Below are 15,570 nucleotides of genomic sequence, written 5' to 3'. Positions count from 1 at the left end.
CTTCAGAAAGCATGACTAACAAAGAGAAGAAAATAACATCCCAGGAGAGAAAAACTATGCCACAGTTACCAAGCATTAACAAAAATATTTGTACCAAAACTATTCTCAACTTGATTTCTTTCTCATTCATTTGCACAACTGATTAATTTGATATCTACAGTTGTAAACAAAAGCCCCGATGTACAACAGTTTATCATTACAGAAACAATTTCTGCTGCTTAGTATTGTAGAAGAACTATGGCTCTTTCTATTCCTCTAGGAAAATCAATTCCAAAAACCACCATACAAATTAGCCCAGCTCACAGAGATTTGTACATGTACCATGTGGAATAACATGAAGCTTCCAATGCACATAAACTTCTGTAACTCTGCTAGCCAACCAGCCTACTCGTTTATCTAAAATCTGACAAGGTTATGGCAGTCATAGAGCTTACAATGTCCATAGTGCCATACAAATGAGGCCCCATATAGCATAATGGTACTACCAGACAGTCCGCTATAGTTGGGAACAGTAAATAATGAGATGGGTGAGGGAGAAGCTGGGGAAAGGCTGAATACTGGTACAAATTCTTTCTTTTTCTCCATACTTGCTATTTATGGATCAGGATACACTGTCATTAAACACATTTTCTGGTCAGGAAGCCAATACAGGGTTTCCTTTTAAGCTCCTGGTAATACAATATCAATTCAGCCAGTAGAGATTCTCTTTGGATAATTTAGCAGTGAGTGGATAATCCTACTTAAACCATCTGATGTATGGACATTATAGGACTTACTAACATGCTCAGAGGAGTCCTGGCTATTACCATTTACTACAATAGATAGTTGGAATGGGATGATTATTACTTTGGCTTTTTTGCTTCAACAGAGCAAATTAATTCTAAGAGGATCAACTATGTGACAAAATACAAGGGATGTTTACCTCAGCACAGCTAAACAAATCAGGATTATGCACGAATGAGATATGAATAAAATCTGTTGTCAGTGGAGGTCCATATTCAGAGGCATTTAGCTGAATAATTCACTAGTTATCTGGCAAAATTAATATTTGGGCACTTAGCTAAATTTTAGCTGGATTTCTTATTATCCAACTAAAATGTAGCTTGATAACTTTAGGGAGCTCCAGAGGCATTTCGGTGAGGAGTTATGTTAGCCAGATAATGTACCAGCTAAATCTGGTCACGCCAAAGGGCTGACCTAAAGTTAGTTGGACAAAGTTATCTTGCTAATATTAAAATAACCAAATATATTCAATAGTGCAACTGCACTATTGGCTATACTTCCAAGGTTAGCCAGATAAGTTTATCCAACTAACTTGGCTATCCAGTGATTGGGTCACAACTGGGGAAAAGTGAGCCCTTGTTTGTTTATTTATTTATTTAACATTTTTCTACACCGACCTTCATGAAACTTTCATATCAGATCGGTTTACATGTAACAAAGGGTATAACTTAAACAAGAACAATTCACTTGAAGCGGAAGTTACATATAACAGGGTAGATAACTTGGGGCTAGGCTAGTCAGAGGTAAAGGACAGTGTAACTGAATTGACACTGCCTGGCCCGTGAAGGTACAGATCAGGACCCAACTGTGACACCCACAGGCTAGACCTGAGGGATGCCAAATTTTCAGCTGTACCAATCCTCTTCCCCGTAGATTGGCCAATGGGTTCTGGGGGGGGGGGGGGGGGGGGGCCGGCGGCAGGACTTGAGGGATAAGTCCTGAGGTTCAGCTGACCATCTAGGCAGGCGGCAAGAGCAGAGTCGAGGTCCAGGCAATGGTCAAAGTAGGCTGCAAGAGGCAGAGTCAAGACACAGAAGACTGGCAGGAGGCAGACAAGGAGAGAAGGGTACCACCAGACGAAGGAGAGAGAAACAGGAGCATGGGAGGCAAGAGGCAGAGGGATACAAGGGCAAGAAGGAACACCGAAACATGGGAAGAAAGACAGGAACAACTGGCAGCAACAAAGGATGCTGGATGACCCACTGCTGAGGCGCTGTTCCTTAAATACTTTGAGTCACTGATGTCATTGCTAAATGCCAAGAAATCCTTCCCACCACTGGCCCTCTAAATAAAGCAGAGATGTACTTGTGCTCACCTAAGGAGGTGTGTGGCGAGTAATAGTCCCATATTGGGCTTTCCTGAATATCTACTATTGTAAAAAGAGATACATGGTCTTTATTCAGTGTGTTTTCAAACACTTCAAAAGTTATTTGTAAGGACCCAAATGAACATTTTTGGAGCAAGCATGAGGCACAGCTGAGCTATATTTTACAACACTGGGCTGCTCTCTGCTTCTGCCTCAAAAGGGTTACTCACCCACCTAGGGTCACAGCTTTTATTAACCACTTTGGAGCCTCTACCCTGAATATACTTACTGCACTTCATAGCAGAAGTTCGAAGGCTGGCTGCCTTTTTGTCCATGTAGCTCCTGTAGTTACTGTGAAAGGAAAGCTATTGGGGCTGGGAGAAAGGATGAAGGATGGGCAGCAGTTTCCTCTTGCTTCTTTGGGCTTCTAATTCACTTGGTACAGGGGTTGGGTCATGGTATTATTCACAAGAACCTGGGAATTTGTTCTCCCAACTCACTGATTCCAGCAACAATCCTTGCCTGGAGCCATGCACCACAGCTCCTTCTGGAATCTCTGCAATCATGGGCCCTACATACTACCACTAGGTGTCACAATTTTGCAAACAAGGAACTACCCCTCCTCCCCCAACAAGCTGTGAGCACTGCCTCTGTGGCATCTCCAGCCCCGGCCAGCCTAACCCAGTAATCAAATCCAGGTGCTCCTGCATGGCACTGCAGGCCTGTAAAAACATTTTTTTTTCTTGTATTCTAGTGGAAAATCATGGATGCTGGGCCATTGGAATGGAATTGCAAAAATGTCAAGCATCTCTACACACTATGCACACATTTCCTGCAGGGATTCCCTATTCATATCTCTTTTTCACTATCACTCTTCCACGTATACACTTGTCTGGACCAACCATGAACACATGTACTCACGCTTCCTTATTCAGACCCTTCACATTCATGCACACATACAACTAAGTCTAACAAAAACAAAAAAATTTGAACAAACAAGATTTTTTTTACTTTATATAGAGAAGTTTAAAAACAGTTAACATTCCAAGTAGGAAGAGGAGTGTGCTGGGTATCCAGAGGCTCTGAATAGGACAGGAATGAGGGTGCTCTCTTTGCCTTTGGAATACTTCCTCCTCCTCTTCCTGCTGCTGTTCCCAAACACAAAGCATCAGCATGTCCAGGTGAGGCTGCAAGAGAGATACAAGAACAGCCAGTCAGAATTCCTCTCATACAACATAGAAAGCAAGAGATGTAAAGCAGGAAAGAATACATTCCCCAGGGGTGCCGTGCGTGGTCTGCAGGACAACAGAGGGCTGCAACACAGGAGGAAAAGAAAAGGGTAGAAACTCAGATACAAGGGGGCAATATTTACTCCCTTAAGAAGCAGGTGCAAAGAATGCAAAGGCAGGACTCACAGAAGACAGAAAATATGAAGTACTCCAGAAAGTCAAAGCCAGACGTCACGACAGACATTACTCAGGCAACAGAGAAATAGCCACGCCTTGTAATACAAGACTACATCCAAAGTAAGGAAAGGAAACATCATCAGATTCTGAGATGGAGAATGCTAAACACATACAGGGAAATTACTTATGAGAAGGATCTTCTTCACCTGCCACTGCTGGTTCTCTGGGCTCTCATGACTCTAAGGGTCTTCCATCAGCTACAAGGGCACCCAGAATCCACTTCAACCCTGGGACCAGAAGCAGCCACCTCATAAGGTCTGTGTCAGTCTGAAAAACCTTTTTTCTATTTATTATTCTTATTAATTGCCTTCCTGGCCTTAAAAATTAAGACCACTCAGAGCAGTGTACAGAAGGTAAAAATATATACAAACACATCAAACAAGACAACCAAAAAGTATCAAAATCACAACTGCACAAAAAATACAGCAGCCCACTATTAGGCATAATTATCAACCAGCCAATGTCATGCACATCTGAACCTTACTCAGAGCCGTAAGGTTCATACATTTTAATAAATGTAAATTTCATAAAAATGAAGACACTCATGTGGAAAATATCAGTCTATCAGCACACAGTGGACCCATCAACAATTTGTGCACACTCTAAACCCTTCTGGATACAGAAAGACAGGAGACAAGACCTACCAGAAATACTGGGGTAGGCAGGAGAGCTGATCAAGGGTAGCTCTCCCCATCCCAGTATTGGTCCAAGAGGATCAGCTGCAGGTATATGGGTGGAAGGGGTTGTAGCAGAGGTGCTGTCTGCCAACCTGCCTTCTTAGTCAGGCAATAAGTATGATCACACGTTCAAGGTTATACTGTATCATTCAGTGCCACCATTAAGGCAATACATTACTAGCATTTAAAGAGTCCATGTCTGTGTGGGCAGGCTTTGGAGAAGAGTCAAAAGGAGAAAGTGGGAAGAGTTACTCTCTGACCTCCAGTTATGTTCTATTTTTGATCATGGCTCAGCTACTTCTGTGTGTACAGACATATAAACAATTTGAAAGCAGTGACAGTAGAAGTTGTGCAGGGCATCGTAGCCTAGAAAACACTAAGCCAGTCAATATATGTGATGGCAGTGTTACTGAAGATGGCAAGGTGCTAGTAGGAGTGGGATGTATGAAGCAGGAACCCCCTCCATTTTGGCATAACTGCTTGATGATGCAGAGTAGGTGATGTACTGAACACGTGTGTGTGTGACAGATGAAGCCCCAGTGCCCTCAGCCTGGCAAGACTACATGGAAGGGGGCTGAGAGATGGTGAGGTCCACCACAGCAAGGCGGACGTTAAGGATTTCATGATACATGCATGCAAAAGGTGTGTAATTAGTGTCCTGTGACTGCTGACACCTCATGGAGAGGACAACTATGAGTGAAGGATAGAGAATAAAAATTATGTAAATGTAAAAAACAATATTTATTTTTCATTTGAACACACCAGCCTTCCTCATGCATTGTAGCTTGCTGAGGGCACTGACAGTTCTTTTACCTGACCGTACATAGCATTTTTTGAATGTGTGGGTGTGCTAGGATTGACTTTTTTTAAACTTAGGTGAATAAGTGTTTCAGAGCACATGCTAATGAGGTCATGTGCCTATAGAAGCATGGATAAGTATTTTGGGGGGTTTTTTTTGTCCTTATTCTGTGATATCACCATCGCCTAAGCATATTACTGTGGTTCCTGCCTTACCATTAAGAGATTGACATCAGAGTATCCTTGTGTGTCGTTGGAATGAAGTGTCAACAGAGTGTATATGATACATTTTTAATGGATTAAATACATTTGTGATGAGCTTTCATGATTTATCCTCTCTCTTTGAAAGCTAGTCACAGATGTATTAAGTTAATCCAACAAAGAGGTATCATCTACAGCCTGGGAGTAACACGACAAGGACAATTCATATGAAAAGAGATAGTAAAATTCATGCCAGGGAAATGAGACTGCTAAGAATGGAGGTCTTAAATGCTTCATTACAACCCCAATTCTTCCCTATTCGGCTTCCCATACAACCTTCACTCCAGTTGTGAATAGTAATCACTTTTATCCATTAACTTCACCAAATAGCTATTTACCTCTGCTTCTTTTCTGGGATGAAACGGGTGAAATCACTCCTTAAATGAACACTGCTTTGGGATCTGACTAATTATTTGGGTCTTGGCAATAATTAAACTTACCCATGACTTGACGTTACTCTTTTAGCTAAGTGCAAATACCATATAAAAAGCCAGCATTTTATATGACATAAAAGCAAAAGCTTATGTAATAAGAATGATGGGATTTGCAAAGCATATGTGATCCAAACAGAATACCCAAATACTTTACAATTTAATACATTAGAAACATATAGTGAAACGGCCCAGAAGCAAAATGATTGCATGACTTCCAAAGAGGAGAAAAGCACTCCTAGATGTTCCAAGAGTGATTTATACAGGGAAAAGAAGCTGAAATTACCTGCAGTTACCAGAATCAGAACTAGACTGGTGTCGATATATTTCATACATATAGTACTTTGGAGGAAAGACTATAAGGACACCTCTAATCCTTTCTCTACAGGTAAGCTATAATAAATTGTCTTTCTATAAACTTTAATAATGCTCTTTGCTGTGAAGAACTAGATCGTTCATGTACAATTGTGCTCTGTGCAAATTTTACGATCTTACCTGACACACTCTTATTGCTTGGTCCAACACTGTCTTGGTATCAGTTGAATAATCAGGACAAGGAAGCATTGCCCTGCTAAAATGGGCCTGCAAAAGCAGATGGGCCTTGATGTGAGAACTGTCGAAGGAATGAGGATTAACCTCAATGGGAAGACATTTGGCTAGTTCACTGTTCAACTGGTCCTCATTGTGTCTAACTGGGAGATCTGTGTATTCTTCTGCATCCTTGAAAATAAAAAAAGACAAAAGATTTTTTTAGGCATGGTATCACAAGAAGAGACTTATATAGTTTCAAAGGTTCATGTACATCACCACCTTTACATAATGCAATAACTAACAGCTTGAGCCCTGTTGACTCAAGGCCCAATCCAGACAATAGCCTTGGGCTCTGCAGAGTAGCCCACGTGACAAACTATAAATTAGCCAAAAGGATTGGCTGCCTCAAGATTCATATGCAAATAAAGCACTCCATTCAACTTAAATATCTGTTTGGATCAGGCAGCTTTTGTCAGAGGCAAAAAGTGAAAAGACCCTTTAGATCTTTTTCTCCTTGTGTATACTGTATATGAAAAGTAGGGTGACTTTATATACTGTGAAAGGAATAATAAAACAAATCAAACTTTCAATGCAGGGGATATGCATTGGCAAACCAGGTTTGAATATTTACACTGCTCAACAATTTACAATGGACATTCAATAATTTTGAGCTAATATTAAGGCCAGAATCCTAAGGTGGTGTATATTATGTTCAGATACAATTACATGTATATAAGAAAATGATTATTAGTATAAACATTTAATTCCAAATTTAATAGATGAATATTTAAAAAATAACTTTCAGATTCTTTCAGTACAATTACAATTATGTAAAAGAATCCTTAACACCAGCTTCTTGTTTATGTTTTATTTTATTAAAATGACCAGGCTACTTTTACAAACAGTAACTGGTAAGTTCTTTAGTAAATGAAAGACACTGACTTCAGGGATTCATTTTAGAAACTAGAAAAGTTCCTTACTTCTAAATTTCAAAAACTTCTCATGTTTTTGGAAGTCAACCTTATTTTCATTAATTTTTGTGGCTTATCTCGCTTTCCTTCACATGAGAGCTTTAGTCCAGCTGTAATCTACTCCAATCTAACTCGATGTCATTTACTGGGAAGCAAAGGATATGAATAAATAAGAAATGGTATCATGAGCTTTATTCCACAAGTCAGGGGTATTACTTACCGTCCTCAATAACCCAACCATCACAATTGCTAACCATCCCTCAGCGGTCTCAGATCATGGCTCCCTTTGAAACTCCGTACATGTGCTTCCTGAATTTCACCTAAAGTGGCCATGGTTGTACAATAACTGGGATTTGCTTCCCTGTGGGGGCTTTGAGCACTGCCTCTATATCATATGCAGTTTCTGCTAACCCAATGAGAAGTCAAGTCTCCTGCATGGCACAGTATAGTACCACCAATGGGTCATCGGGATGTACAGGAAATCAACATTATAATAAGATGTCCCAGTGGTCAAATAAAAACGGCAAATAGTTTGGAAGTCAACGATTCTGGCCTTTGATTATTGAAGGGTTTTAAATTTTTCTTGCACGTCAAATACTTAGAAATAAAGACTAACTGAAACCCAGAATAATCTCATCATAAAATGAAAAAAAAATAAAAATTAGACCAATGATTACAGTATTAGGCCTGTCGGTCGCAGACGGCTGCGACCGCGCTTACTTACGTCCTGCACTGTTCTCCAGCCCTCCCCGGGTCTGCTCACGGCAGCGTCTCAGCCGCCATGAGGAGCCCATGGCTCCTCATGGCGGCTGAGATGCTGCCGCCACCCACATCGTCTCCGGGCCATCCTAGGCGTGCGCCACCGGGCCCTCCTTTGAAGCCTCTTCGGCGGAAACCTTGGGGGCGTCCCTATTTGATGATGTCATCGGATCACGGTACTTAAGTTCCACCTTCACCCTCAGCTAGCCGACTTGGCAACAAATTCCGTATGTCTCTACTAGCTCCTGCTCATGTTCCTGTGGCTACGCTATTGGACTCCGTTGGACCTTGGACTCTGTCTGGTACCCGCTCCTCAGGGGCCAGTGGGCGCTCTCTATGGGGATCTTGTTTCCTAGCCTCCCCGCTCTCCTCAGGGCTGCGTCCTCATTCGATACAAGAGACTCAGCATCGTCCCGCTCCTTGGGCCATGCCCTCGTGCTACACTACTACAACCTGCGCCTCCCTGCTCCTCGGGGTCGTGCTTAAGTGCTACTAGACTGCCAGCACTTCCCTGCTCCTCAGGGCTGTGCTTCTCTTCATACTGAGACTGTCGGTGCTCCCTACTCCTCGAGTTTCTATCTACGTCATCACCAAAGACCTGACTCGGGCTTCCCTTCTCCGCGGGTTGGCCTACATCACTGCAGCGGCATCGCCCTTGCTCCACAGCTCCGCCCCTCGGGGGTGTCTCCAGTATACCTCCTGCACATCAGCCTCAAGCCTACCTGCCTTGCGGTCTACCTGGCGCCTTCCTTCTCGGGGGTCTCACTCCAGGTACTAGCCTCTGCCTGCTTGTCTACTGGGGAATTTCCCGTACATCTCGGGATCTCTCCACAGCCTCACCCAGAGCTCTCTGCTGTGCCTGACCTCACCTCCCGGCGGTATGGACCTGTGGGGCTCCTCCCCACAGGGGGTACCAACTCACACCTCGGGCCAAGGGTCCACATACCCACAAACCTTAACATACAGATTCTACAAATACCACAAAACATTTCGGGTTAATCTTCAAAAGGATGTACCCTTTTAAAACTGGGTTTTATGAGCATAACTGCACTTTAGGTGCGCAAGTGAACTTTTTAAAATTGTTACGATATATGCTATTGACTTGTGAATAGGTTTTACACGTGTAAGTGCACTTAGGGACAGTAACTTTCAAACCGGTGCGTGGGAGTGCACTGGTGCATGTACGTCTACCCGCACCCATGGACGAGGCCATTTTATAACATAAGCACGCATATGTGCGTATTATAAAATAGTCTGGCCACGTGCGCACGTGGCCAGACTATTTTATAATACGCACATATGCGTGCTTATGTTATAAAATGGCCTCGTCCATGGGTGCGGGTAGACGTACATGCACCAGTGCACTCCCACGCACCGGATGGCACAAATGCCGCTTCTACCATGTAAATCAGGGAATTTTAAAAGTGGCGTATGCCGAAACTAGTCCCAGTTTTACCAGTTCGTCTGCAGTTCACCTAATTAAGAGATAGGTCCTCCAAACCCCCCTAGTTTTATAGCATTCACTATCCCCAGTTAGCCCAACCCTTAAAACCCCACAGATCTACCTATTTTTCTTTCTTTTTTTTAACTTATACATCATCCATAGCAGAAGTAAAGTTACACAGCAGGGAGCCTCCTTGTACAACCAATCGCGTATTTTTGCACACATTTCAGGTTTACACCCCGAAATGCCCATGCCCTGCCGAGACCACACACACACACCTCTTTTTGAAAACTTCCGAGATGTGTGTGTTCTGGTAGATATGTGTGTATCTCGCCAGCTTTTAAAATCCACTCGGCTCGAGCAAGCCTGACATAAATGCTCAGCCCCTAATTATTGCACGCGTTGGGCTTTTAAAATTCATCTTTAAGCACGTAAATGGGCCTTTGAAAATTGCTACTTTTACATGTGTAAATCCTTTTGAAAAATTACCCTTTTAGGGTTTTGTAACCCCCAAACTTCAGAATGGATATTATGTATTTAGTCTGCAATATACAACTGGATTTCATTCAAATATAGATTCATTGTGTTCACAAATATATACAGATCAGAGATACACTCAATACAGATTCCAGTAGTTACTGGAATGTTGATGGTTGACCGTATGAACCACAATTTCAAGACATAGTGGGAGTTCCTTCAACTAAATTCCTATTCCTATCAGACGAAAAGTGGACTATATAAATAATAATTAAAAGAATAAGAAACATTTGCTAGCTCAAAGTACTTTGACATTAGAATATACTGCAATAATAATGTCAGTTGACTAGCTTTTGGGGAAAAGCTTCCGATTTCAAAAAGGGAGCTCCATTGTTTTTGACTGAAGATGGGACTTTAGCAGACCCAAATCTTCATCTTCAAACTTTCTTTAGCCTTATAAAGGTATCTTCTCTCTCTCCAAATACTCATATTCTGTTTAGCTACTATTGAAAGCAATGTTATTATTTGTTAGTTAGTTTGCTCTTTATTTTTACCTAATGAAGAATGACTGCAAAGTGTTTAATTTATTTTTCTATTCCATGTTTCTAAAGTACATCAAAAACTGGTGAAGGACTAAAGAACAAATGCTCAATCATGTGCGTCACTAAGGAGATCTATTCTTAGATTTAAGGGTCACCATCATGTGAAGTCGTTTAGAACTTTGCATATTTACGCTCTCCTTTTATTTGGTTCTCTCATCTCTCCCGAGGATTTAGTCTGAATATTTTAAGAATATTTACCGAGGAGATTTTTGTATTTTGTTTTACTTGCCAGTTGAGAGAAGCAGCAGACAACATAACAAAAGAAAGGATCAGCTGCAGTGACACTGGCTTCTCTTCTAGCTTTAGAAATACATTCTCACCCATTGCACTGGTAGGTGACATGTTTTTATTTACTTCTAAAATGCTCCTTTTATTTTCAGCAACTTGTTGACTCAATTTCCTGTGTGCAATCGGTGAGAGCAAGTTAAAGGGAGTTCATTTTCTTATCTTGAATCATGCAGGTAATTAAAGGAAATTGAGAAAGGGTAGTGAAGCTTTATGCAACTGGGAAGAAAGCTGAATGCGGGGCACTGGGGTCAGCCGAGTCCATTATATTTTTATGTGAGAGGCCTGCATGTCTGCCCTGTCCTTGTTTGTTTAGTGTAGCTGGACAGACTACTAACTGCGAATCTGTTTCTCCGATTTGCCCAGCTGTCCTTAGATAAAGCCGTCTCCCGTTGCAAATGTTAAATGACAGTGATTGACAATCCTGCAATGAACTCTGCTTGTAACCCCCCGCTACTGTTTTCAGAGATTGTAAAAGGAAAGACAGGATAAAGGGCCATCCTTCATAATCACATCAAATGGGCCCTGCTGTTCACTCAATATTATTCATTTTCGTTTCCCTTTTCATTACAAAGCTCAATCTGTTCTGCAAATGCCATGAACACATCAACAGCAGTATTTAATGTATGTGCATCTATATATACATATAGATACACATATGCACATACACTAGTTCCTTTACTTCTCTCCTTTGGGGAGGAATGTTCAAGACCATACACTTGCTGTAGAAAAGGAAATACTGAAATTAGTCTTCCACTCTGAGCAAAATCAGAAATATCCAGATAACCTAATGTCTATATTATGCTATTTTATTTCCATTTTTATAACTGATTTTCTCCTTTGTTTGGTATAACTGGAAGTAATAGGGGATCCAGGAAAAATCAGCTAACTTATCTCAACAGGGATACAAATTTATACTAATACCCAGTTTTTTTTTAGTAGTCTTAGAGGAACATTTTCAAAAACATGCTAAGGAGAAAAGAAAACAGAGTAATTTTTACCCAGTTATCTTTAGCTGGATATTCAGCCAAAACTCTACTGCTTGTTCTCGGGCTGAATATCGCGCTGAATTTAGGACTGCCATTTGAGCAGCTGTTAAATTTTGCCTGTTAGTGCTGAAAATCCAAGCTAAATAATAAATGAAAAACTCACCCTGGGAACAACTCTGGAGCTGCCTCTTCTGACTGGATAAAGTTGTGTACCTTGCAGCTCTATCTACACAAATTAAGCTTCTCAGAGGAGTGTACTTTTTAAATGGGTAAATTTACCTGGCCAACTCCCTAGGTTAGACAGATAAAGCTTTTGAAAATCCATCCCCTAGTTTTCAACAAGAAGTTAGAAACATAGAAATAAGATGGCAGAAAAAGACCACATGGCCTACCTAGTCTGTCCATTCATACAACAGCTCAGCTCTACAAGCCCAGTTTCCTCAGAGATCTCCTGTGTTTTCTCATGCTTTTTTGACTTAAGATACAATTCTGGTCGCCACATCTCAAAAAAGATATAATTGCGATGGAGAAGGTACAGAGAAGGGCGACCAAAATGGTAAGGGGAATGGAACAGCTCCCCCATGAGGAAAGACTAAAGAGGTTAGGACTTTTCAGCTTGGAGAAGAGATGGCTGAGGGGAGATATGATAGAGGTGTTTAAAATCATGAGAGGTCTAGAACAGGTAGATGTGAATAGATTATTTAGTCTTTCAGATAATAGAAAGATTAGAGGGCACTCCATGAAGTTAGCATGTGGCACATTTAAAACTAATTGGATAAAGTTCTTCTTCATTCAACACACAATTAAACTCTGGAAGTTGTTGCCAGAGGATGTGGTTAGTGCACTTAGTATAGCTGTGTTTAAAAAAGGATTGGATAAGTTCATGGAGGAGAAGTCCATTACCTGCTATTAATTAAGTTGACTTAGAAAATAGCCACTGTTATTACTAGCAATGGTAACATGAAATAGACTTAGTTTTTGGGTACTTGCCAGGTTCTTATGGCCTGGATTGGCCACTGTTGGAAACAGGATGCTGGGCTTGATGGACCCTTGGTCTGACCCAGTATGGCATGTTCTTATGTTCTTTTGATACCTTCCTTGTCTCCACCACCTCCACTGGAAGGCTGTCCCATGCATTTACCACCTTTTTTATTATTTATTTATTAAGGCTTTTATATACCGACTTTCTTGATACAAATCAAATCAATTCGGTTTACAATGAACTAAGTAGAATATACAATTAACCAATCAACAAGAGATACAGAGCATACAGTTACATTATAACAAGGAAGCCTTAACTTGGAGTAGGAAAAAAAGAAGGGGTGAGCGGAGCAATAAATATATAAAGTGCAATAAAATAGAATAAATACTATATACAGAGGAGGGGGTAAGGAAGTATTTTTTGTGAAAAAATACTTCCTTACATTTCCCTCATCCTATGATTCCTTGTTTCTGGGTATCCTTTTTGTTCAAAAGGTTCTAGAGGAGGACAAACTATCCTGGGATGAGGCAGAACTGAAATTTTAACCAAAATTGCAGGCTCAACAACCACTGCATCTAAGAGGAAGAAGGTAGTGATGATTGGTGATTACCTTCTGAGGGGTAGGGAGGCATCCATCTCCTAACCACAGATGTTGTTCTAGGAAGTATGCTATCTATTGGATGCTATAATCCAAGACATAATGGAAAGATTACAGAAAATACTTTAGTCCACTGACTACTATCAGATGCTGCTCATCTATGTTGGCATGAATGATACACCACTAGGTACCACATAGATCATATCAATAGCAGCTTCATGGCTCTGAGAGAGAGGGTAAAACTTTGAGTCAAGGATAAAGGCCCAGGCATGGAAGAATGAATGGCTGCACAGATGTTGACGAATGTGTTTCGGCTTCCTGGACCATAGGAGGATGATGATTTAAAGAATGCTGAGCATATTCACCTGTTGAGGAAAGGGTGCAGCATCTTCCTGAACAGACTGGCAAACTGAGGGGGGTCATTTTCAAAAGCGATCGCACGCAAAAAGTCGCTTTTCGCGTGCGATCACTAAATGGGGGCGGAGTCGGCCCCGGAATAGGAAGAGTCGGCTGCGGACACAAGGTAAGCCTTATCGCCACCAGTTTCGCGCCTAATAACTACACCTTTTATGGTGTAGCTATTTGGTGTGAAAGCCGGCAGCCAGTGCACCGTAGTGGTGCGATGGCTGCCGGCTTTCGCAGGCCCACCCCCCGTTACCGCCGGATTCTCTAAGGTCTGCGACTTTAGAGAATCCAAGCCTTAGTGAGGAGGGAATTAAACTAGGATCATTGGAGATGGACGAACAAAGTTGTAAGGTAAGTGAAAGTCCCCTGCTGGTAAAAGAATGGGAGGGGGAGAAAGCTATTTTAGACCAAATCCTTAGTGGAATGCATGATTTGGTGCAAGAGGTAATGGTGTCAGGGCCACTTGGCAATAGTGATCATAACGATTACTGATACTTCACGCATATCCAGCATAGCTCTCTGCTTCAACGGCAGGGGAGAAAGTCTGATACTTCACTTTCAATGCATATCCAGCATAACTCTCTGCTTCAACGGCAGGGGGAATGAAGAAAAGTGGATCTATATACAGACAACAACCAACAAGGACTGAATTACATAGTCTGGGTAAACAAATAAGCATGGGTGTAGCTTGCTAATTGCGGCGGTTACTACCCCTAACTAATTAAGCTAGATATTTCACTTAGATGCAGTTTCAACACTGCTCTCTACATTAATGGTAGGGATGGAAGGGAAATAGAACCAAAAGGTTACTAAGAGCCAAGAGTAAGATAAGTATGAGGAAAAAAAAAGTGCGAAATTTGCTGGGGAGACTGGATGGGCCGTTTGGTCTTCTTCTGCCGTCATTTCTATGTTTCTATATGTTTCTATACTTTTGACTTTATAACTGGAGGGAGTACACAAAGGAACATAACATAAGAATTTGCTAAACTGAATCAGACTGAGGGTCCATCAAGCCCAGCATCCTATTTCCAAAAATTGCCAATCCAGGATACAAGTACCTGGCAAGTACCCAAAACATTAAACAGATCCCATTCTACTAATGGCGGTAATAAGCAGTGGCTGTTTCCTAAGTCTAATTGACTAATAGCAGTTTATGGATTTCTCCTCCAGGAACTTGTCCAAATATTATTTAAACCCAGATAAGCTAACTGCCTTAACCACATCCTCTGGCAATGAATTCCAGAGCTTAATTATACATTGAGTGAAAAAGAATTTCCTTTGATTTGTTTTAAATGTGCTACTTGCTAACTTCATAGCATACCCCCTAGTCCTTGTATTATCTAAAAGAGTAAATAACTGATTCACAATAGCCAGTTTTAGTCTTCTCATGATTTTATAGACCTCCATCATATTTCCCCCTCAAAACTGAACAACCCTAATCTCTTTCGTCTTTCCTCATAGGGGAACTGTTCCATCCCCTTTATCACTTTGGTCACACTTCTATGCATCTTCTCCAGTACATTTTTTTATTTTTATTTTTGAGATGCAGCAACCAGAATTGAACAAAGTACTTAAGGTACGGTCTCATCATGGAGTAACAGAGGCATTATGACATTCTTTGTTTTATTCACCATTCCCTTCCTGACAATTCCTAACATTCTGTTTGCTTTGTTAACCACTGCAGCACACTGAGCCAAAGATTTCAATGTATTGTCCACTATGACACCTAGATCTTTTTCCTCAGTAGTAACTCCTAATATGGAATCTAACATCATGTAACTACAGCAAGGGTCATTTTTCCCTAT

General features: G+C 41.3%; 1 protein-coding gene across 8 annotated transcripts in view; it reads right to left on the bottom strand.

Moving 5' to 3' along the window:
• The window catches only part of ASCC3 (activating signal cointegrator 1 complex subunit 3), a 1,498,074-nt gene that overhangs the window by 85,071 nt on the left and 1,397,433 nt on the right, over positions 1–15,570 (bottom strand). For all 8 annotated transcript variants that reach the window (XM_029595357.1, XM_029595354.1, XM_029595356.1 and 5 more), the window contains one exon: positions 6,218–6,442. In XM_029595357.1, coding sequence (XP_029451217.1) covers positions 6,218–6,442 — 225 coding nt within the window. The remainder of the gene's footprint in view (positions 1–6,217; positions 6,443–15,570) is intronic.

This window comes from Rhinatrema bivittatum, chromosome 3 (genome assembly GCF_901001135.1).
Source record: "Rhinatrema bivittatum chromosome 3, aRhiBiv1.1, whole genome shotgun sequence".
Classification (NCBI taxonomy): domain Eukaryota; kingdom Metazoa; phylum Chordata; class Amphibia; order Gymnophiona; family Rhinatrematidae; genus Rhinatrema; species Rhinatrema bivittatum.
Note: the sequence above shows the minus strand (reverse complement) of the source record. Positions and strands in the feature narration are given on the sequence as shown.